Raw genomic sequence first — 24515 nt, 5'->3', positions numbered from 1 at the left:
CAGGAGCAGTGACCCTGCTGGAGCAAAGGGAAAGGGGGCAGGGGCGGGGGCGGGGGCGGGCTCAGCCTCAGCCCAAGGCAGCGGCGCGCTCACGACCCCGCGCTCCGCTCCAGGCAGCGACAGCCTCTGCGCACGCGCGTTGGGATGAAGGGGCGGGGGGGGTGGACGCGCGCGCGACATCCGGGCTCCCCGCCCCCTCCGCCGAGGGGGAATGGGGCCGCGCCGGCGCGCCCGCTCTCCGGAGCGGGGCCGCGCCGTGAGCCCCGCGGGCGGCGAGGCCGGGCCGGGAGAGGCGGAGCGAAGCGAGAAGAAGAGAAGAGAAGCGGAGCGAGCGCGGCGGCGGCCGGAGCCCGGCGGGGGGAAAGCGCGAGGCGCAGCGCAGGCTCCCGCGCCTGCTCGCCTGCCTGCGGAGCGACGGGGACGGGTGAGCCGCCGCCGCCGCTGCTGCTGTCCGCGAGTGCGGGGAGAGCCGGGCCCTGCGTCCCGCCTGGGGCCGCGCCCGCTGCCCGGCAGCCGGGCGGTAAACAAATGGCGGCCCGGCGGGGGCCCGAGCGCCCGGGGGCGCCTCCCCGCCGCCACCCCTGACGGGTCGCCGTTGGAAGAGGCCGCGAGGGGCTCGATGTGCGGCTCCGCCTCCTCGCGAGCCCCCCGTGCCCGCGGGGCCCGGAGCGCCGGGTGTGTGCGGCCGTGCCGGGCCGTGTAGGGTGGCCGCTGCCGCCGGGCCCACGGGTGGCGGCGGCCCGAGCTGTGCCGCGGCCGCTTCCTCTGACCCCGCCGTGCTGCCGGCGTTGTCGGGGTGTCGCGATTGCACGTGGGAAGGGCGCAGGGCCGGGGTCTGCCTGGGGCTGTGGGGAACGCAGCCGGAGAGTCGCCTTTCTGTGTGAAAAGAGGGAGAGGAGAGCAAATAGTCCAGAGGCATTGCAGAAATCCTTCTCTAATCCCCCGTGTTCGTGTTATTTCGAGTAGATGTGCGCAGCCCGTGCAAGAGGTGGTGTTTTCTCTCTTCTCTCAGTCCCTCTTTTTAATGGCAGTTTTTTGACGTGCGGTGGAGCCTTTGTTTCCCTCCTTTCTGAAGGTAACGAGGGTTGTGCGGTTGTACTCCTGTAACCCCACGGGTCGGCAGTCAGAGGCGTACACGGAGATGACAGCAGTTTGTTGAACGGCTCGCGTCTTGGAACAGTTGTGCGGCCTCACTTCCAAAAGTTCTAGCGTCGCTGTTGTTCGCAGCAGGTCTTCCAAATTCTTAAGGGAAATAACCCGTGGGCTGGAGAGGTGGCTTTCTTTTGTTCTGTAAAGCTCTACTCGGATTTGGCTGAGGAGCTTTTCATAATCCTTGTTTCCCTTTCGCTGATTGTGTTGTTGTTAATGCCAGAGAAGTGTTTGTTAGCATACTAGTCAAAACGCAGTACCCCTGAAGTAACAGCCTCACCTTGCTTGTGCTAACACTTAAGGCAAGATACCGCCTCTGCTTTCTGTAGAATTCGTGTGGAGTACTTGATGGTTAAGTCCTTCACCTGGAAACCTGCTGCCTGCTGCTTCACGATGATATGATACATCTTGTGCTGTGATTTGGGGGGGGTTAAGGTGCATGCATCCAGTTTGAGGAGGATCTCAGTTATCTATGGCCTTCCTCCCTGCACTCTTCTCCCAGAAGTACAGAAAATATTAGAAGAACTTTGTTGGTAACCAAGTTGAGTACCTGTAGTACTGAAAAATGCACTGGCAGCTTTACTCTTCTCTTCTACTCTGTATGCATGTAAATATCTATGTGGAATTTCTCCATAGTGGTCAAGTTTCATTGAGAGAAGAAATAGATTAGAGAGAGTGAACTGGGAATTGTATGGCAAGATGAGACTTTTTGTGGGGTCTCTTCTCTCATTTGCTTCCAAAGTTAGAAGGTGTTAGAGAACAGGAGAATCCCAGCAGGATGGGCAAAAGTGATGCAAAAACAGTGTTCTTACTTTGCTGCCTGTATATTCTTTCTTTTGCAGTAAAGTGCATCTTCTGCATTTACTCAATTAACTTCTTAAATTTGGGTTATATTTCCATTGCCTTCTACTTCAAAGTTAGAAGTCTAGTGGGCAAAAAAAGCGCTGTGTTCAACAAGCAATGTCTGTTTGGAAAGCTTCTGGGCAAGATTTCTGCTTGTTTTTATACAGCCAGGTTTTTAGGTCACAAGGAGTGTCTACAGCAGAGGGTGTAGTCTACAACTTTGTGAAGAAGAAAGCATATGGTTATTAGTCTTCAAATGAGTTCCTGTAGCTGCTGCAGATTTCAGCTGTGCAAGAAACCCCTGTTTTGCCTTCAGTCCAATTGAGCTAAAAGGAGCAAAACCTCCCTCATATAGATAGACCTATTTCTTTGGTAGGCTCTGTCTAAAAGGAAGCAAATGCTGTTTGCCTCTGGCAATGAGATCTAGTAGAATAAAGATGGGAGCAGGGAATCATGTATAGTCGTCATTGTACTGGTGACAATTTCCCTTCAGTTTCCTTATCTGCATAATGAGAATAAAGATAATGTATCTATTGGTGAGATGGTTACATTGTGTAAGGGGTGGTAAGTATTCCTGGACAGGCCAGGAAGAAACAAATATTTACATTATTGATGGTTACAGAGAAATCTGTGTAAGCTGTCCTGAGTGTCAGGGCACTGTCTAATCTCAATAATGAATGAAGGAAAAAGACTGAAAAGTCTTGTAATATAAACTGGTCTGAAACAGGCCAAGAGAGTTAAAATGGCAGGGGAGCTCTAGACTCTGACTTACTTTGCAAGTTTTTAATCGTTTCTGATGTGACACTTGCTGTCTTATTATAATCTTTTAGTAATCTTTTAATGCTGTTTGAAGCTTCAGGACCCTGCAAACCCCTACAGTCAATACAACATCCACTTGAGTAGATTGTGATGTTTCTTACCAAATGTCCAACATTGGTCTGAGCTCTTAATGTGAGATCGTGATGAAAAAATGATAGGTCTAAACTTAAGACTTGAGAATGAGAGGCATGGTGAGGTAAGTTTCTGAGTGGTGTAGTTACAGCTGTTCATGTAAAACTTCAGGTAGTGGTTCAGGCTGAGTGTGATACCTGGTTCAGACTTTGCTGCAAAGGTGCTGGAAGGTGGGTGGTGTTTTGTTGAAGTTCAGGCTTTTATTTGTCTATTTAGAAATATCTCTAGTACAAACTGTAGTTTTCCAAAAGTCCTGCTTGACAGAGAAATTTGTTGGCGTGATAGATTCATTGCAAACAGGATCTTTATAGGAGTGTGCTTTATTGGCAAAGCTGTAATGCTCTTACAAAACCTTGTTTTGTCTGAGTCACTGTTGTCACCAGATAAGGAATGTGTTTGGATAGGATCGTTCAGCTGGAGTCCTTGGGCAAAAAGAAATAGCATCAAGCCTGTTGACGTTTGGAAAAGGTGGTCTAAATGATATTATAGGTAACAAATTGATTAATAATCATATGTCCTAAAACGCTGTTCAAACTTGTAGTGAAGATGTTGGTGTTTTCCAGTCCTTCATTCATGTTAGAAACATATTGAAAGAGCTGGTATAACATGCTCACTATGCGATATATTCCCAGCTTTCTGTCAGCTGAGATAGGTGAGGTTTTATTTAGATAATAGTTTTATTTAAAACTATAATTTTTTTACTGTTTTGTTGGTTTTAAAACCAAGCAGCTTGGAAGGGGGAAAAGCCTGACCATTGCTGCAAAGAGTGTCTCTCATTTGATAAGAAAGGGAAATATCTGAAAATAGAATAAAGTTGTTAAAACTTTGTCTTATAGTATCAAATATTTTTGGTTTACTTCAAATTTTTCAAAATATTTTGAGACAAACTCCCACCATTTCTACTTCATTGTAATCTGCTAAGATATCCTTGTGGGTATGTCTGTTAAATTTTTTTGTGTGCTGTCTATTTTGCTGCATATTTGTCAGGCCATTATCTACTAACAAGGGTATATTTTTAACAGGAAAAATAATATGGACAGAATACATGACATTGCACTTCAGTGTAGGATGTTGGAGAGAAGTTGCTTTCATGGTCTGTTTACTTTAAAGTTGTTTTCTCATTTTGCCATGGGACCTAGTTGAACTTGTGTAGTAAGACCTGAAACAGTATATTAATGAGATGTTTGGCCTGATTTCTGTAAGTATGCAGAGGTCAGGAATTCTTCAGCAGCAGCATGTATGAATTAAAATATTACGTAAGAAGGATTTATTTTTGGTTTCTTTTGGGTGGTTAAAACTACCTACTGTAATACAGAATGCATTATTTTTTCCAGTAGTTCTGTTTCTGGTTACTGAGAAATGGCTTATTTTCTTTCCTGCTTTTCTGGAGGATTTGTGAGTTGGTCTTGGGATAGGAATATCGTTCTTCCTTTGGGCATATTACCTCGATTTCACCTCTCTCAAGTTTTAGTGGTAATCCTTGGGAATGAAAGAATGGAAGAAGCATCTTGTTAGAGTAGAAAGCTTTTTAATAGTAAGCAACTGCTCAGTAAGTTCCCATGTATGAAGACTGAGGATGGACAAATTTTAACTAGACTAAAATGAAGTTTGTAAAAGGATCTAAATTTATTTATTTCTTTTAGTTCTCCAGCTGTTGCAATCTTTCATAAAAGTGAAGGGTTTTTATCCCTGAAGTGGTCAGAGCAGTGAATTAAGTGCAGTAGCTCAGAATAATAACTTTTAATAATCTCCTACAGCCTTAAATATAATTAGGTTACCATACAGTGTGACTAACAGCTAGCAATAAGCTAAAATGACAGAAATTAGGTTGGACTTGGGAAGTCTGTTAAAAACTTGTTTATAGTCCCATAAAATCTACAAAAAATTTCAGTGTTTGTAGCCCCAGACAGTGTAAGCACATGACCTTTTCAGGGGATTGTACATACAGAAAGTAATGTCTACACCTGAAATGAAACCTTACTTCTGATCTCATTTCTTGCAGAATGTGCAGCAGTCGAGGAGTCACACTGTGTTCAAGTTCAGAAGTGCTTTACACATGAAACCTACTGGCTCTCTAGCTGATTCTGCCCAGTCACCATCTCAACAGGTAGAGTGCTTTTGTGCCTGAGCCATGCAGCAAGTGTAGCTGTTCCTCGTGCAGTTGTCCTGTGTCCGTGTGTGGCCAAAGGCACATTGAGGTCTTTGGGTTTCTTCTCTGGGAAATCTGTCAAGGAAGCAAGAATGCATGGCAGATCTGTCACAAAAGTACTCTAAAGAAAAGCCTAGTAGTTTTGCTTTTGATGTTTAGCACTCTTAACTGAGTTTAAAAAGGATAGAAGAAAGTGTGCTGTCATTTCATCAGAGCTTCTGTTCTAAAATGTAACAAAGCCAGACAGGTAGGGCATCAGTGGGGGGTCCACTTTAGTCAAAGCAGTGTTTTGCTTTGGCTCTTTTCCCTTTGAATTCTACTTTTTTTTTTTTTTGCCGCAATGATTTGGGAGGAAATAATTGCACTGTATTCTGTGAATTGTAGGAAGATGGTTTGCCACTAGGAAGAAAGGATATTTGGGGCAGGGGCAGACAGGGAAAAGCCTTCTTTATAAGGTTGGCATAAAAAAGGTTGCAATTCCCTATAATTCTAGTGCTCACTATTTCTGCTATAGGTAGAGATTTCTCTTTTTCTGGTCTGGTTTGTTTGTGAGGTGGATAGGTAACTTTGATTTATGCTTAAAAAAGCAGCTAGTATATATTCCTTCAATGCTAGACCACTGATAAAACTAGAATCTTTCCAGACGTATGTGTTCCCCTGAGGGCTTTTTTCCTTGCAGTAAAAAGCCATGTTTTACTGTAAACTTTTTCTGCCTCTTTTGTGTAATACATAAAAATAGCTGGAGACTATGATGGTAATGGTTGAAGTAGCATCCTGCTTACATAGTAGTTTGGGCTTTAGTAATAGGAGCTCTTTTCATGTTTTCAGTGATTAACAATAAATTAATGTAAACTTGTTCTACTATATTCAGTATGTGCAGTCACTACCAGCCAGGGAAGATGCTCTCATCTTTGTTGTGGATGAATTTATGTTTGAGAATGCAGTGAACACTCATCCATCCAACTGTTTAGAATATAGTTTTAGCTTCCCTGGTCTACCTTCTTGTAACAGAAATCAGAGTTGTCCTGATGAACTTAGGGGTAAGGGGTGGTAGTTAGTGTCGTATAAGGTTGAGAATTTAAGTTTGGCATGCGAAAGAGAACCTCCTAACAGAAATCTGGGAAAAAGAAGATCTACAGCTGTCTCTTCTGATGCCTTGGACTGGCTACCTTGAACTGAGGCTAGACAGAGTTAAAGTGAGCATTTATTAAAGGCCTTTAACAGATACACCTTGGGCAGTGCAGATGCCTCGCAGAGGCTATGCACAAGATGGATGAAGGTAATGAGTTTTTTGGGCAGATACAAGTTTAGTCTATTTGCATATCAGGGGTTAATTGTCCAATTACAGCTTCAGGTAATGAAGTCACACTCCCCCAGTTTGCTCCCCCCCCAATTTACTTTTGTCTATACTTTTCAGGCCTGAGGCTGTGATGATGACCTTGGTTTTCAGGCCTGGAAGGATTGTTTTGTCAGGCCAAACTGTGATGAGGACTAACAAACACTCTGTATGGAGTTCAGAGTTATAGACTAATGCAGTACAGGATCTGAAAACCATGAAAGCTAAAACTTAAAACATCACTTCTCCAGTGTCCAAAACAGAAGGGATTTTTTTTGTATGGAATTTTTTAGAACTTTTTGCATGTATTTGCTTGTGGGTGGATTTGGATACTCCTGAGAGTTTAAACCTGTAATAAAGCTTGTGTGTCTCTAGTTTTCTACTTCCTTGAAGCAGTAACTTAAGAACCTGTTGGTCTCTTCAGTTGAATTTGATAGAAGAGTCTTAATCTCTCTTAGTTGAGATTCATATTTGATGAATAATAGGGGGCTGTGTAATGGAGGGATCCAATAGCAGTAATGGTTGCTGTGATTTCCTGTCTTATTGGCTCCAAAGTATTCATTTAGGAGAGAGTGAGCAAGCAGGCTTTGGGTTTGGGTTTGATAATACTAATAGTATCTGTACTAATAGTACAGATTTTGTGGTATAGAAGAAAGTGAGAGCTCACACTTGCAGCTGAAGCATTGTGTGTATCTGAAACCCTTATTATGCTATTTTAATGTTTGTGTTACAACAGCAACTGGAAATCACGTGGCTGTAGCAGCTGGAATTTTAATCCTTTTAATTATGACAGATTTTCAAAGCATGTTCTGGATGATTTAGTCAGCTGACTGTATAGTATGTACAATAACATCAAGTGATGGCACAAATTCTGAGAGCAGTGGTCACCTCACTGGAACGGGATGTATTTTTAGGTTTCTCTGCTAGTAACAGTCAAGTGTATGTACTTCAGCACCCTGAACTGGAGGAACTGAAGCTGGTTGCTGACACTACACTATCAGAAAAGGACAGCTGTTCATTCTTGCTGTAGTCATTGATCTGACACTGTCTTCTGACCATATTGTGACAAGGAACACAGTGGGATATAAACTTTGTAAATATTATTGGTGTTTCAACAACAGGTATTTTTCTTTATGTCAGCAATGACATTTTTTGTTAGCCCTTTCAGTTTGCTGTATTAGAGGAAATAAAAGGACTTGTTACCTCCAGCGAGAATTTTCTTTATCTCCCCTTTACCGAACAGGTTTTTTCTTTACAAAGCAGTATTTGGGAAGAGGGTGGTTCTTGTTCTCAGTATAGCACTAATGATATATTGGTCGTGGTTCTTTAATGGGAAATTATTCATATGTGAATGCTCTTAATCTATGAATTAAAGAGGTGCTAAGTTCTGCGATTTACAAAGTTAGCTTACAAAACAGAATGAGTCATGGCCATTTGCTGATTAATCAGTGTGCTAATTCTTGAGGTCTTATCTATTTATTTTACCAGTTTTATAGGGTCATTTGTTGGTTTTTTTCCTGTCTTTGGACCTAATTTGCAATTTAAGAATTGAATTATATCAGAATCCTAAAGTAGTTCAAGCAGTCCAAGAACTCATGACTGCCCAAAACAGCTGTTGAGTTTGAAGCTCAAGCATTAAAATTAAAAATGCATAAAAGGACATTTAATATATTTAAAGAGTCTTTGTAGTAACTTGTAAATAAAATGCAACATTCTGACAAAATTGAAGTTTTGCAGTAGTAAGCAGAATGCAGAATTTTAGTGAATATTCTGCTACTTCATCTACTTCATCTACTGATGTCTGAAGATATTTTAAATTATATGTTTAGGAAATGAGCCAAAGGATTTGAATTTTAAGATAAATGGCAATTGATATCAAGCTTCTAGGTGACCAGTAAAATTCTTATTTATAGAAACTGAGAGAATAAGTTACTTCAGCTATTTAATAGATTTTTTGCATAACTGTTTCTTGATAAAACCAACCTGAAGCATCTGTAATGAAACAAATTAGCATCAGCTATTGCTAGGACTTGGGATTTTAGTGTCAGCTTTGGCTTTCATGTGCTGTCTGTTAGTGATACTTGATGTTTTCACCAGATTTTGTTTCCTTCTTACTTTGAAAGGTCATTTGCTTATATGAAATAATTAAGTTTTGATATATTAGTTTATGACTGAAAGGAGTTCAGGAGCCTGAGAAAAGTCAGTATCATTGTGCAACTCAGGTTTCACAATCTGACTTGTAAAGACCAAGATAGTGTGCTGGAGAGGAGGATGTTTTACTGTCTTAATAGAATGTTCTGTGTAAGCTCAGGCTATTTAAAGATACCATTTAATGATGGTTGACTAATTTAGGGTATGTCTCCAGAAACGGTGCAGGCAAACACGAGCTCAGTGTGACTGTGTTTTAAGCTGCTGCATGGGGGCCAGCTTTGGCCTAGAAGCAGTAGAATCGTGCTGGCTTAGCAGTGTGTGCCATTTGTCCAACATAATTGACATATGTCCCCTTTCTGGGTTGAGTGAAGGTGGCTCATTCGCCTTGCCCAAAATCCGTAAAATTTTGGCCCAAATTGCTGCCATGCGACACACCTTGACATGACCTGATGGTGTTGATGTGAAATTCCCACTGAAGTCCAAGTGTCACAGTCGGTATGGAATGGCTATAGACAGCCATGAGGGTCTGGAAAGGATGTCTGTCTGCACCTGCTCCACACGCCGGGTTGTGCCCAGCATGGAGCCATGTGGCAGCAGCACCCAGGGCAGCCCAGGCCTGACCTTGGCTGCTGTGGAGCAACACGCCCACTCCTGTGGGTGTCCTCTGGGTCTTGACACACTACCCCTGGGCTGCTGTCAGACTGTACCAGCTTTTCCACCCCGTGGGAAAGGGCATTGGCAGCTCATGACATGAGTGCTCTCTCTTCACATGGGGTGCTGTCAAGTGGGTGGTGAAGCCGCTCAATAGGGTGAGAGCATCCATAACCCCACAGTGAGGCAGAAGTCATCTTGGGTACCCTCATGGGCACGTGAGACCTGTGCAGCTGAGCCCAGTTAGCAGCACACTGTCCTATCTTAAGAGAGTCATAGGTACTCCTGCCCTGAACACACCCATGTGCTGCTCTCCCAGTGGCTCACTTCTGGCCAGCTCAAAGTGAGCAGGCTGTTGCTTTATGGGAGCAGGACTCTGTTTAGATAGATGCAGTACGGGCTGGGCTCTCTAAAGACCCTGGCATTATAAACTAGCAATTGTCTTTTTCAGTACTATTTCCATTTTATCTTATTCACTTCAAAATATACACATAACCTCAGAACTTCCTTTTGATCTCTGTTCACCTGTTGACTTGAGGAGGAGTAGTTTGGTTTCAGTATTGATGGAAATTTCTGAGATTTTCTTTGGTCTAGCAGCAGGCCACGGTATTTGGCAAGAATTACTCAGAGAGGGCTTTGCTGGAAGAACTAAAATTATCTTCAGAGAAGTCAAATAATTTTTTCATTCTTTATTGAACATGTTTAATCTCTTTATAGTAGATGCTATCTGATTTAATTTGCAAGTCAAAAGAAGGTTGTGTGCCAGAGATGTTTGCAAAAATGTTCAACAAGTCAGTCGCTGAGTCCAGCGACTGATCGCTTGACAATTTATTTGAAACTTACTGTTACTCAGTATATAAATGCTAAGGTATGGCGGGGGAAATTCAGCTGTGTTTTGCCTGCTAAGTGTAGCACATATGCTTTTTTGTTAAAAGTGTTCAGGGAAGTGGGTGGCTAAAATATTTAAGTTATCCAAATTACGAAGCATGGGGGGATGAGGACTGATTGCTGCTTAAAGTTGGCATGAATTTCAAAGCATTATAAAAGAATACAAGTGAGTGAGGTGTCACATATATTTCTGTTTAAGCTTTAAATTATTTAAAGTGGAGTGTCTAAAAGGCACTTCTGTTTCCTTTTGCCTTCAGTTTTAAGAGAAGCAGTTTTCTTTTTATAGTTTAGAGTAATTTTAATTTAAGAAGGTTTAATGCATTAAACCTGAAGTGTTTAGTCTAAAGACAATGTGTGAAAGCACTTGTTGGCAGAATAAGGAACCATTTTTATTAACCTAAATTCTTTGGGCATTTTATTTCTCAAGAAAATTGCTAGAGGGAGAGGAGTAAGGAAAAGATGGAATGAGCAATGTATTTTTGAAACAGTATTTTTGAGATTTGGCTCTGTACAAGTCATTCACTGATACCTCTGAACTTTAATCCCTACCGATAGCACTTCTGAGAGGGAGTTTGTAAGTTTGTAAGAGCATAAGGGTAGATCTTGGTAACTTGTGTGGGTCTACACTCCAGCTGGAGAGCTGTTCCAGACTTTCTAAAAGTATGATACAAAGAGACAAAGTTTACTCTTCTTTTTTTTCTTTGGTTTTTGTTTATTTTTCCACAAGAAAGAATTGAATTATTTGTTGTTGTCAATGTGTTGTAGACTGCACCATGGATGTATATGTATTTTGATTTTTATTGCTGTTTGGCCTTGTTATGCAGAGTTGTTGATATCCTCACACTTTGAATTGCTGGTATTGTGATCAGGGCGGCCATGGGATGCATTAAAAAATTACCTTTTGTGGGTTGAAGTGGACATATAGATAGGACCATGTAGGCAACTAAAGTTTTGTGTAAATGTTTGCAGTGAAATAAAAGGACTCATTTAATATGTAGTGTAATTATGTAGTATTATTTGCTACCCTTGTACAACAGCTACTGTAGAAAATAAAGGGAGGGGGCTGTAGGCTTTAGATGAAGAAAAAGAAGTTGTTGTAAAGGACTGTAGTCTGTCAGAAACAGGGAGTGGGGAGAGAATGGGACATGGCATAGAATTGAGATGCTCGCTGAAGGCTGCAGATTGCCTTAAACAGAGCTGCAAGAAGAGGGTGGCAGCAGCTTAGGTGGTAGCAGGCACCCTGGGGAAAAGGTTGCCTCTGTTTAATTTAGAGAATTGGACATGAGGATGAATCTGGTTTGCTTTATTTTGTCTCTGTACTCTGCGCAATTGTATTGTTTATAATTGTTGTTGGCTGTATAGAAAGGTCACGCTTTGTTTTTTATGGAATGATCTTTTTGCAACGAGTAGGGAAAAGGGGCTATTCCACAGTGAAGGATTATACAACATCTTTACTGAAGTTGCATATGTTAGACCTGGTAAATAAATGCATATACTATGTTCTGGGCTCTGATACGAATGTGTATTTTTTTAATTTTCAGCTTAACTTTTAAGCACCAGTTCTTTGAAATAAGATGTTACATACTTGTTTTCTGAAAATGTCTACTGATCAAGCATGCAAAACTGCAAATAGTAGCTAGTAAATATTAACAATATTGAGTTAATGTTCTATGCTGTTGTCTCCTTTCTCTTTACTCAGAATTGGATTTACAGTCATGGAGGAACATCAGCAACACTTACACTGTGTGAACTGTGTCAGCCGTCGTTGTATGACCAGACCAGAGCCGGGCATTTCCTGTGATTTGATTGGCTGCCCCTTAGTTTGTGGAGCAGTTTTTCACTCTTGTAAAGCTGAGGAACATCGCATGTTATGTCCACTTGAAAGAGTGCCTTGTTTGAACAGTGGCTTTGGATGTCCCTTCATAGTAGCCCGAAATAAAATTGCGGATCATCTAGAAGTTTGTCCTGCAAGTGTGGTATGTTGTACCATGGAGTGGAATAGGTGGCCAGTCAGTTATGCTGACCGAAAATCCTACGAAAACCTGAGTAAAGATGTTGATGAAGTGGAGCAGCTAGATATGGCTTTAGCTCTTCAAGACCAGCGCATGTTATTAGAATCACTGAAAGTAGCAACTATGATGTCAAAAGCAGGTGATCAAATACCAGAATCCAGAGAGCAAACCTCTGTCAAACCAAGTGCCCCCGATACAGTGCATACCAATGCTTTGATGCCTGTAGATGAAGAGTCCTATGGTGCACTTTATCAAGCTACTGTAGAAACAACGAGGAGTTTAGCTGCTGCTCTGGATATCCTGAACACAGCTACAAGGGACATTGGTATGTTAAGTTCAAACCTCTGCATTTCACCACATGAAATGAAAGAAGATCCCCAGATTAAAGAACAAGCTTCTAGTGGCATTATTCAGGATAAAAAGTCTGACTCTGAAAATCCAGATGAAGATAATGTAGGAGCAGTTGGGGGAATTGACTTTGATAGCCTGAGTCAAAATTCACAAATGGAGCAAAATGGTTCTTGTGATATTTGTTACGATGTAGTGCAAAACCATGACTTAAATTTAAACCTCAGTAACTCCTCACTTTTGTGTAATGGCTTTCATGTAGAAAATGAATGTTCAAAGGTGTTGGACCACAGTGAAGATCTTGGTGTATCTAATTCAAAACCATCCAGTGTAGCAAATGGTGAATGTACTGCCTCTCATGATGATGAAGCATTACAGTCTTGCAGCTCCTGCCCTGTAACAGCACAAGTTGAAGTAATACCAGCTGATCACTTAGTTAATGGCAATGTTAATAATGTACTGCTTCCCCATAATGCTAATGAAGAAGAAATGTTGGAGAGACAAGTAGAGCAAGAAAGACTGAGAAACATAGATGCATTTTCACTTTTACGGCATCGATCGTACAGATTCCTTGTTAACCATTATTGGTCAACACCAAAAGAAGACAAAGCTGTTGATACATCAGATTTGGAGATAACAGAAGATCCTATGGGTCTTCAGGGAATTGATCTAATCACTGCAGCTCTGTTGTTTTGCCTGGGAGATTCTCCCGGAGGTAGGGGGATATCGGAAAGTCGTGCTGTCGATGTGTATCATGTTGACTTTGGGACCCAGACGTTTTCTCTCCCATCTGCTATATTGGCCACAAATACAATGGTGGGGGAAATAGCTTCAGCTTCTGCATGTGATCATGCCAACCCACAGCTCTCAAATCCAAGTCCATTCCAGACCCTTGGATTGGATTTGGTATTGGAATATGTGGCTAGATACCAAACAAAACAGCGTTCAATGTTTACATTTGTTTGTGGACAGTTGTTTAGAAGGAATGAATTTTCGTCGCATTTTAAGAATGTGCATGGAGACATTCATGCTGGCCTTAATGGCTGGATGGAGCAGAGGTGTCCTTTGGCATATTATGGGTGCACATATTCTCAACGAAGGTTTTGCCCTTCAACACAAGGGGCAAAAATTATTCATGACCGCCACTTACGGTCATTTGGAGTTCAGCCTTGTATATCCACAGTATTAGTAGAACCAGCAAAAAGCTGCTTAATTGGACTACACAATGACCATCTGAGTAGTCTGCCTTTTGAGGTGCTGCAGCACATTGCTAGTTTTCTAGATGGCTTTAGTTTATGTCAGCTTTCAAGAGTGTCACGTTTAATGAGAGATGTGTGTGGAAGCTTGCTTCAAGCACGTGGAATGGTGATACTGCTTTGGGAGAAGAGAAAGTGCCCAGAAGGAAGCTCTTGGCAGGTAAAAGAAAAGGTAAGTTGTTTTTTTTTTTTATTTTGAAGGTGAAAGGGAAAGTATTATATTGGTCCTGTTTCTGGTTTTTCTCTTAATATTATGTCTGTTACTACTGGATTTTGGTATAATAACCTTTCAAGAAAGAGATGTATAGAAAAAGTGAAAATTGCTGCAGGTTGTCTCAGTCTTCTCCACACTTCGAGAAATAGGAGTCTGTATAGTTTTTGCTGGATGCAAGTAAATTAGCTTATGTTTTTTTCAATATTTTAAAATGTTAAAATATTATTTGATGATTTGCTTTAAGATCAATATTCCATAGAAGCTGCCCTCAAAGTTTGCTTTGCTTGCCTGTGTAGTGTTTACAGCAATTTTTATTTTTAAGTCTGTTGAGATCTTATCTATTGCCTTGGTATTGAATGCCTTAAATATTGAAATAATTTAAAACCTTTGGACCTTTGGATGACCTTTGTGTAATGCACTTTTTCCCATTCTCCCCACCCCAAACTGCAGAATATTTGCAGCACTCATTTGGAGCTGCACATGTTGATAAGAAACGAACTGTTGTGGCTGGTCTTAAAATATCTTGTAATTTAACTTCCGATTGTATCTATTTTGTGGACACAAAAAATATTGCCTTTATTTTTCCCACTGTTCAGAGTTGTCTTTGAGTCTGAATCAGCCTAATACTAAGTTCTGTATAGTGTATTTTTGTCATGATGATTTTTAGTATGAGTTATTAGCAACACTGCCTGAAAGTTCTATAGCACAAGCATGTGATTTCTTGCTCTGAGTTCAGGTATCTTGAAGCACTGTGAGCCTAAGTGCAGCTTGTTTCTTAGGTTTGGCGCTTCAGTACAGCCTTTTGTACTGTGAATGAGTGGAAGTTTGCTGACATCGTGAGCATGGCTGACCACTTGAAGAAGTGTAGCTACAACGCTGTGGAGAGAAGAGAGGAGGCCGTGCCGCTGCCGTGCATGTGTGTGACGCGAGAGCTCACCAAGGAGGGACGGTCACTGCGCTCTGTTTTGAAGCCAGTACTTTAAGTACTGCACCACTCCAATTGCACATACACTCAAGCACCTGATGTAACCTCGGTAATATTACGAGACACTTTATTAATGTACTAAAGATACTTTCTAGCTAAATCTACTCTGTCACTGTGTATATAAGGTTTGAAGTGACATTTATTTTTTATAATACTGTTTAGCTGGAAAATAATGAAAGTTGCCTTAATGTTTGAAAAATTCGGAACTTGCTGGACAGGGTAGTTTTGTCTAACTTATGTAATTTAAGAACAAAATCCTAAGGTGTGTTTTCTGATTCACTGGTGCCCATGTAGCTGTTGACTGATAACATTTCAAAACTGGTCTCTAAATGGTATCCACATTTGGATAGGAAACACTGAATTGTAGTGAGAGAAAAGTCCTGTCCAAATCCTGTACCTTCTTTGTTTTTTGTTTTTTTTCTTAAACAAATTATAATCCAAATATTTGAAAGGAAGAATTCAAAACTTTATAATAGATGTCTCAAACACAGCTTTTCAGCACATCTTTTCTCATTAAATCAGTGTTCTACTGCTCTTCCTAGTTAACAGGTGATCTAGGATCAGCTTTTTTCAAAAGAAAGGTTTTTTAGGAGTGGTATAAGTGAACTCAGATTTACAGCAGCTTAGTTTTTAGTACAACTTTGTTTTGACATGTCAACAATTGCTATTTTTTTCTTCTGAACTCTTTAACAAGTTGTTTTACTTCTGGGAGCAAAACTTTTAGAGCTAAAACCATGGAATACTAGTTTTTACTCTCACACCTACAATGATATCAATGTCAAACGTTCAGAAAATTTTTCCTTGTCCTGCAGTTGGCTGAGGGTTAAATTGCTTGAGCAGTCAGAAATTCAAAGTATGTGATGAACAGTTATGAATTTATAGTGCAGCTAATGAAAGGGCTTTACTTGTTCTGTGGTATTGTGACATGTATTGTCTCATTTTCTGTTAATTTCTCTAGAAAAATGCTGCTTTTCTAAGGAGCATTTTAAATTACTGGTATGTATAGCAAATGTATCATCTTCATAAGATGAGACATGATTTGTTAATTGTATAAGGCATATCAGAAATGTTATGTTGGTCCACATTTGTTAAACCAATAACTCCAATTTGCTTCCAGTCTTCCATAAGAAAAGATCTTACAAAGTGTTTGTGAACAGAGAATACATGCTTTGAAAAATGGCCTGGTATAGCAAAACTTTAATAACTTGAACTAACTTTCCAACTTGTTTGTATTACTGTCGGTGTCTCTAGCCTGTTGCACTTAGCAACTGTGCCACAAAACTAAAACAGAAAGAGACCAGAGCTCGGAACAATGAAATACAGTGTGTATTTCCATTATAGGAAAAAAAGAGATTAGTAAGGAGGACATGTTTACAAAAATGGCTAAATTTATTACTTGTAATTTCTGTACCAGACACTTGTTTATGGCTAATCTGGCTGCAGTTCACAGCTTTGGTATCCGTGCATTTCCCATTCTGGATTCAGTCCAGCTAAACATTCACTGCCTTTTTTTTCTATTCAGAGTGCTACAGGTGCCCAGAAAAAAAAGCCCAAAAAACAGTGCCACGAGTTGAAATTATAAGAACTCAAATAGAAGCTTTGCCTGGATCTTCAAACTGCATGTTCTCATTCCACAACTTCTCTTCTTTGTTGTGTAAAGAGAAGAAAGGAGTAAACCCTCTACAGAAGTTAGCAACATTTGCAGTAAATCTTAGCTGTTACCAGAGTTATCTGGAAAGGAGAATCTAGTTTCAAGTACAGGTCTGACTATACCAACTGTGTTTTAGGTAGGAATCTTACACCACCAGCCTGGTTCTTTGAATGCATTGAAATGCTCATTACCCACAAATTCTTCAGTACACAAGGCAGGAGACTTTCATCAGTTCTTGTCTTTCAGCTCTAATGGCTCCTTGCTGCTGCTCTTCAGTGTTTAAAAGTAGTTGTGTGACTGGAAGGATCCTGAAAGTTGAGGAGATAATGCTCGCATTTATGGCTAAATCTACTTCAAAACATCTGTCTTGGGTTACTGGTATCTTTTAGTGAGCAATGTGATGGTTTTGGTACTCTGCATTCTTTGTAACTCCCCAGAACCCTGCTAAGTACGGTAGGCAGGCACACGTCTTGGTGCTTATGGAAAAGAGGATGTTCAGTTAGAGGAACTGGTGTTAGAACCTCGCTTGTAGCACAGTGCAGAACTGCATTGAAAGTATCATCAGTTGTTGATCTATTAAAGTGAACTTTTAAAGTACTCTTTGTAAGAAATAACACTATTTCTCAATACATGCACTTTTTTTTCAAAGGTAGATACAGGCTTTTTTTGTTAAATTAGTTTATTTTTTATGAGAATCCAGAGCTATTAAAATATCAATGTTATAAACAACATATCTGCCTTGTAAACTGCTCCAAATGCAGAAATACAGTATACTTAGGATAAAACTTTTTTTTTACACTGCTATGCAGTTTGTAAAACATCTATGGTGTATAGTCAGTCTATCAAAATGTGACCTGTTCACATTTGCCCTTGAATTTTAAAAATGTCATATCCCTTTCCTGGTACATGTTCCGTACAGCATATATACACAGCTGTTCCAGTCTTTCTTTTACTTGATACCACATTGCTACTTTGTTTAAGATGTTAATGTTTTCAATCATTATGCAATATTTTTTTTTAATGTCTGTTGAAATCTTAATAAAGCTTCTGCAGTTTCTGTTTCAGTATGATTGTATTTTCTTTAAAGCTCATCCCCAGCCTTTGGGTGTTCAAGCATGGTGCTCAGTGTCTGCCTATAGGATTCTAGTAAGTACTCCAAAAGTAAAGTTACATATGGGAAACTATTTACAAACATTCAAACATTGCATAATTGGAGATTATTAATATTTATACACATTTCAGTATGAAGATTGGTCATTCAATTTCAGATTATCTACCCATCTCTATTGCTTTTGTCTGTTATGCAGCATAGATTCCCTTCCACAATTAAAGATTTCAGTACATAACATTGAAGACACATATTGTAGCTTGTAGGTTTGTTCTAACTGATTTTTCTGAATAATAAATTGGAAAGATTATCTGATCAATATGATATGCTGCTGATTTGCAAAAAGCATTTTCAGTGTGTTGTTTCATGAGTAAAGCTTCCTCTAGAAAGCTGTTGGTTAGAATAGTACAGAAACAAAATTTAGGGTGTTTAGATAATGGCTGTATTTCAGACTGCTTATGGAATCGCAAAATATAAAACATTATTAAAATAGAAGAAATTGACATTTTGCTCTGACATTTGCTAATGGCGTACTAGTAGTCTTTACAAATAAAAATGGTACCCATACTGCACTAAGTTCAATCTTAAAAACTTTTGCCTATTTCACTTTTTAGACAGACCACGTTTTGGTTTTCTCTGTCCATAACTGGATTAGATATTCTGCTGTATAAGGAAATATTTTTCTTTAACTTTCTTGATGCTTAAAGTATTGTAGGGGGTTTGCCTGTATGTTTTAGGTTGCTTTTCTGAGATTACTACTGCTAAACTTCTTCTGTGCTGCATGTAATCTTCTAAAATGAGATTTAAGTTCAGTGGACAGTTCAATGTCTGCTGTAATATCAGACTTAAATTCCTTTAGTCAGAATGTCTGTTCAGACAGCTTTGATCATCTTCAGATGAGCAGAACCTAGCAGTTGTTTATAGCACTGAGAAAAAGTAGTAATCAGATAGGATTAATAAAAAGTTAGGCTTGTAAAGCAGAACCTGAAGAATGGGAGTCTCATACTGTAACTTTTTGGCATGTGGTGAATATTTAAGCAATAATCCAAACTGGAGAGGGAAACTGAATGAAGAGATAGAGTAACTCAGGCATCAAGTCCCAGCATATAGACTCTCCTGAGAGATTGTGTGAGAATGCTGGGAGTTTGACTTGTACATGCTGCAGCTGTGTTTCAGTGGCAGTTTATCAGTTTTTCCATAATAGCAGGATTTATTCTGCTGCTACTTGTGCTGTAATGTGCTTTAGTTGTAAATGGTCTCCAAGCACTGCTTGCATTCCTGAATCAAACATTAGTTAAGATGAATGCAGTCCTCACTACTGAATGCAAGGTATGTATTTGATGTGGATTCTACATGCTGGTGGTATCAGAGGCAGTATTTGGTAAGAATAATAGAAAAGTAAGGATCTGTCTTCTTGGTTTTTATTGATATTTGCCAGAAAAAGAGACCAAAACTCTGTTAGGGAATGCAAGGAGTAAGACTGATAGCATTCAGTATAGCTTGTTAATAACCTGGTAGTCAAGAAAACACTATTAATCGTCATTAGATGCAGTATGATGGCACAAGTCCACACTTGTGCCATTTTGACAGACTAAATTCTGTGACACATGCAGCAGTAGATACACAGCCTCAGGTAGTAGGAAAAAAATGTATACAGAGTTTAACTGCAAAATACAGGAAAGCTACAATTTCATTAGGGCTAGATTTGTACAGTGGATCAGGAAAATGTGATTTTTGCAGGAAAACAGTAGTAGGAAAAGATGAAATGACTTTGCAAAATTGTTTCAGTTTCATAAGATCATAATGTCGTATTGAATTGAGAATTTTACAAGGTGTTAAAGAAAGGAACAGAAAAAAATAGATTGACATATGCTTTTCATTTAACATTTGCCTTTTTTTCAACCTAATCTATGTTTTCAAGTATGTAATAGCAAAGCTACCTTCAAGTTTATTGTGATTTAAATGGAGGCAATTGTGCTAGTAAAATGAAAGTGAGTGGCATTAGTATTCATAGCACAGGGGTAGGCTGCAGGACAAAACTAATCTGATTATGTGACTGGTTAACAAATGAACAATCAACGACCTGGTATGAACCTACATTGGACTTTGTTCAGAAGTGCTAATGTTTGATTATTATGTGTTGTGTAATCTTCTGAATATTGTTTTCTCTTTAGTATTTTAATTATATAGTTGTGTTCCACGCGTGATTCCAGAGGCCTTTGCAACAAACAGGAAATAGTGCGCTGCTTAAAGAGATTTGAACCTTGGTTAAGGTAAAGTATTAGTGCTATGAACTGTGACAGCTGTTTATGAGCATCAGCTGTCCAGAGTTTCATGTCATTGTGTATTTGAAGAGGAAAGGATGACTAGATGCTGTGTTGCCTAAGCAAGGTGGCTTTACATACAAGTGAGTTGTTAATAAGGTACAGCACTGGGCACGTGTTTTTTAATTTACAGATGGGTAGGATATTCTTGAATTAACAATGCAGTAAGACTACTGACTAGATGGGATTGCATACAACAAAAATTGCTTCCCTATTTTGTGATAAAACAGACTCTCCAAGTGACCTGCATCTTTGACATCAATTAAATGGAGTTGTAACTTGTAATCATATTTTTCAGCTTATGGCCTTTTGGATACACACAAAAGTCTTTATATTAAAGGTTAGACTCAAACTAACCAAGAAAAAGACCCCACACCAAAAAGAAACCTACCCCAACAACTGCAAAAATCCGCAATGATATATATTTTTTAATGAACAGTGTTGATTAATGGTTGTTAGGAGAACCTGGGAAGTAAATAGAAAACTCAGTTTCTATATTTTGTTCAAATAAAATCTCCTGTGTGTAGATAAGCAAGTGCATCTTTTTAATGAAAATCAAAGCCAAAACAAAACACATTTACAAAAGCTGTATGATTAGCAATATGACTTTTCTACTGTCCTTTTGATCTTCAGGTGAAACTTTAATGATCCCAGATTTGCTAATTTTACCATCCAGAGGGGGAAGCTCTGTGAGAAGAGACTGGACATTGAACAGAGTGTGAAAAACAGTTAGGTAGCAGCTGTGAGAGAAGAGTGACAAAAACGTGACAGAAACAGCCCTGCAGACACAAAGGGTTGGGGGCAGGAGGTCCCTGATGTGGGAACAGAGATTCCCCTGCAACCTGTGGAAAAGACCATGGTAATTCAGGTCATTCCTCTAGCCCATGGAGGCTTCAGAGGAACAGGTATCAGCTCTGCAGCCAGTGAAGGACCCCATGTGGGGTGCAGGTGGATCTACTTTGAGGGAAGCTGCGGGATGTGGAAATCCCCCACAGGAGCAGGCTTCTGGCAGGAGATTCCACCCATGGAAGGGAGTCTATGCCGGAGCAGGTTTTGTGGCTACTACATTAACTAGTCCCAGAATAACATACAGAAACCTGTGTGAATTAGTTACCTTGTATAAAGGTGTGGTGAGTAAGGTTGGCCAAAATATCCATAGATGAAATAAAATGTAAGTAAGAAATCATTGAAATAGGTGGAGAATCTGGAATCATTTGATTACTCTAAAGGTAGGGCACAGCCTGCCTTGGGAACATTCTGTTTGAACTTTAAGCCACTCTTGGTTGACAGCAACTGAACAACTTACTGTTAACTATGGTACTTTGTGTGTTCTCACTAAGTGAATGAGTATTGCCTGGCAGCTGTGGTGACCTAGCAGAGCTTGGGGAAAGCTTAACAAGTGGCCAACTGGTGCATGCTATGTAACTTCAGATCTCAAGCAAAGTACCTGATGGTTGTAGGAAGATCAGATGAGCATGTTTTAATTCCGTATTTTTACCAGGTTAGAGTGACTACTTGTATCCATGGTGGTAAAGTTTTAGAGCTGTGCTCGAGCTGAAACTATCATGAGGATCATTATCTGGGGACTCACCCATAGTAAGGGTAAGAGGCCCCTAGACACCTGTGACCACACAGCTTGTAATTGCAATTGTTCTCATGGACTTACCCATAATGCAACTTGAAAAAAAAGTCACTATTTATTGCTGTATGGGTCATATAGATCTAGTCACATTCAAATGAGGTGAGATGCTAAAGCTATTACTATAGTAATTCTTTGAAATCCGTGTAAAGTTAATTTTATGTTTAATTGGATCAATGTATCAAATGAATTGGTTTCTGTCTCCTTGAATTTATGCAGGTAGTAATGTTTGAACAATGATGTGCTACAGCAAAGCAAATATTAATAAATGCAGAATAATAAATGCAAAATGAAACCACTCATTCTCTAGTGGTAAAGACATAAACCTTACCAGAACTTAGGAAAGACTACCAGTAACTACCAGATGGGTTTATTATGTGCATAGCAACTTTTCACAGATTTTGAGTGATTTTGGTCTCAGTAGAACAATTTGAAGTTTGTTAGCTTATGTGTTACACATATTCATGGCATAGACATTTGTACATGTTCACATTCTGTCATATGACAACACTATTGCTAAATTTACATAAAGAGGTGTTTGTGGGGAAATGAGTGGATTCATTTGATTTCCATGCAATTTTTAGTCTGTTCTAATCCAGGTCATGTGTGTTGCTGCTTAAAATACATCCCAGTTCTAAACCAAAGTACTAACTTTCCAGGTCTGAAATAACACCTTCTAGGTAATAGTGCGCCATTCATCCATCACTCTAGTCCATTGCCATGAAACAATTCAGTAGCTTTCCCTTTTATAGGTCTTTGGTCAATGACTTGTCCCTAAAGAAGAGGCTGTTATATTTGCAAGCATTTCTGAATGGCAGAGAATTGAAGTTTGCAAAAAAAATGTATGCAGTACCCAAGTTAGTTGCTGAAATTTAATGGTCCCCTTTACATTTTGAGCTGATGGTTCATGAGCTTTAATGAAATCCACAGAACTTTGCAAAAAACACTGCTGAGTAAGCAGTAGAAAAAGGATCAGTCTCTCTTGGTGTCTGTGTAGTTCAGACAGGGAAGAGCTTCTTTGCAATATTTCCTTTTTCCTTAATTTCTGTAGTTTTCATGGCATTGTTCAAAAAATAATAATATCCCACTGGCTGTTCCTACTGAGACACTTAATCCACAGTCATACTAGTGTAAATTATGTATGTAAAAGACCATTTTGCATAGCTTTATAAACAGGAATTTTATTTTCATTAAATCTTAAGTTAAAACTTCCACCTATGTTAAATACCCATGGCTTAAAATAGATGGTCTGAAAGCACAGAAAATTAGGTACATACAATCCTTTATGTGGTAATAAAGGAGGGTGTGGATTTATCTGTTACCTCTCATAAAGTCTTAGCTTTTGACTTCCAAAAAAGAATGGTTTTGCTAGAGTCACTTTGAATCTTTCTACTAGCAAATCAAGGCACTGACAGTCAGTGCTTTTCATTTCATGCTTTTTAAATGTGAAGAGAGGAAAACCTACCTTGTGAGGTTTAGTGTTTAACACATTTGAGTAAGATTGGTTTAACGTTCCCTACAAAGACATGGAGACCAAAATGATATGAATACTGGTTTGTCTCTCTCCTTAAAATTATAATAAGAAAAAGCATTAGAAGGTAGATATCATTGAGTTGTTACAACCCAATATGCCACCTTGGCTCAGTTACTTTTGGAGGCAAATAATGATGGGCTCAGCTCTTGCAGTACTAGATCTAAAAAAGTCTGTGTCTCATGCTTGTTCAGCATAGGATCCTTCTGGAATCAAATACTGATGTTGCTGTGCTGCAGATGGTTGTTTTGTACAGATGTGGATAGGTCTGTGATTGCCATCTCTCCTGCAGTACTTGGCTTTGAGCATGCTGCAGTAAGGATTGTTCCACAGGTCACACATGGCAACAGGCTTGAATATTTTTTTTTAATTGATGCTGATAACTTGCCAGACTGTTAACTTCCAACCCACAGGAGGATGGCTGATAGAGACAAACAAGTATCTGTAGTGACTAAAGTAGCATGGAGATCAACATGCAAATATTAAATGTGTCTTTTGTGTGCATAATCACTCTTTAGAAATAGTGTTGAAGGACACCCTGTCAATTAGTTTAGCTCATTATTTTATGTTGACAGAATTTATGTAGTTTGAAAGCAGTGTGTGTACAGCTGAAAGCAAGGTAGTTCAGAAAGCAAAGGTAAGACAAGTGCTCTGTTATTCTGGGAACCTACAGTCAGTACCTCCTGTAATACACTCGTGTTCTGGTGAGGAGGAACTGTGCAATAACACTGGTCAAATTCACCACACCAGAAGTGATACTCTCAGAATTTCTGATTATGGAAGCAACAGACTGAGTTATCACACCACAGTCTTTGCAAAATGCTGAAGGATAGTTTGTTTGATGCGTCATTTAATGCAGTTCAGAGTAGTGAACACTAACAATATCATTGATCATAAAGGTAAAGTTATTTTATTTGCATATTCATACTTACAGTCAGAGTGAAAATGCAGAGATTAATTGTTGCTTTCAGTTTAAATCACTTAAAATGTGGCTGCTTCCAAAGGAAATCTAATAGTGGCACATCAAGTGCTTCACTGTGCTGCCCCTGTCAATCCAGACTGGCCATCATGCCAGTCTAACAGCTCTATTAGCTTTGCCTTTCCTCCTTAGAAATATTTTAGCCACTGGGATAGCTGTAATTGGTAATAAATTTAAATTACTCATAAAGGTGTGCAGTGTAAAAAACCTCTTCTTTAAATAAGATTATGTTCTTGAGAACTTGTAACATGATATTCTACTACATGCTACAAAGAATTGTTAGCTGGCTGACAAGAACTCAAAAGTGCTTGAAGTTTGCATGGAACTAGTTCTGACAATCCCTATATACA

General features: G+C 39.6%; 1 protein-coding gene across 6 annotated transcripts; it reads left to right on the top strand.

The window, feature by feature from the left end:
* The first annotated feature begins 250 nt into the window (after positions 1-250).
* On the top strand, positions 251-17648 carry FBXO30 (F-box protein 30). 6 transcript variants are annotated; one of them, XR_005954039.1, is made up of 4 exons: positions 251-424; positions 11818-13906; positions 14728-14982; positions 16456-17648. XR_005954039.1 is itself a non-coding variant. In XM_041423467.1 (4 exons), exons 3-4 carry the CDS (start codon positions 11834-11836, stop codon positions 14929-14931), a joined length of 2277 nt encoding a protein of 758 aa, XP_041279401.1. In that variant the 5' UTR covers positions 251-424; positions 4946-5050; positions 11818-11833; the 3' UTR covers positions 14932-17648. The 6 variants fall into 6 exon arrangements, 5 of the variants coding, with proteins under 5 accessions (XP_041279401.1, XP_041279400.1, XP_041279404.1 ...); XM_041423467.1 differs by adding an exon at positions 4946-5050 and having other exon boundaries at positions 14728-17648; XM_041423470.1 differs by lacking the exon at positions 251-424 and adding exons at positions 471-675; positions 4946-5050 and having other exon boundaries at positions 14728-17648.
* Positions 17649-24515: the final 6867 nt, after the last annotated feature.

This window comes from Onychostruthus taczanowskii, unplaced genomic scaffold, assembly GCF_017590055.1.
Source record: "Onychostruthus taczanowskii isolate IOZ18803 unplaced genomic scaffold, ASM1759005v1 scaffold78, whole genome shotgun sequence".
Classification (NCBI taxonomy): domain Eukaryota; kingdom Metazoa; phylum Chordata; class Aves; order Passeriformes; family Passeridae; genus Onychostruthus; species Onychostruthus taczanowskii.
This window is presented reverse-complemented; position numbering and strand designations above follow the sequence as displayed.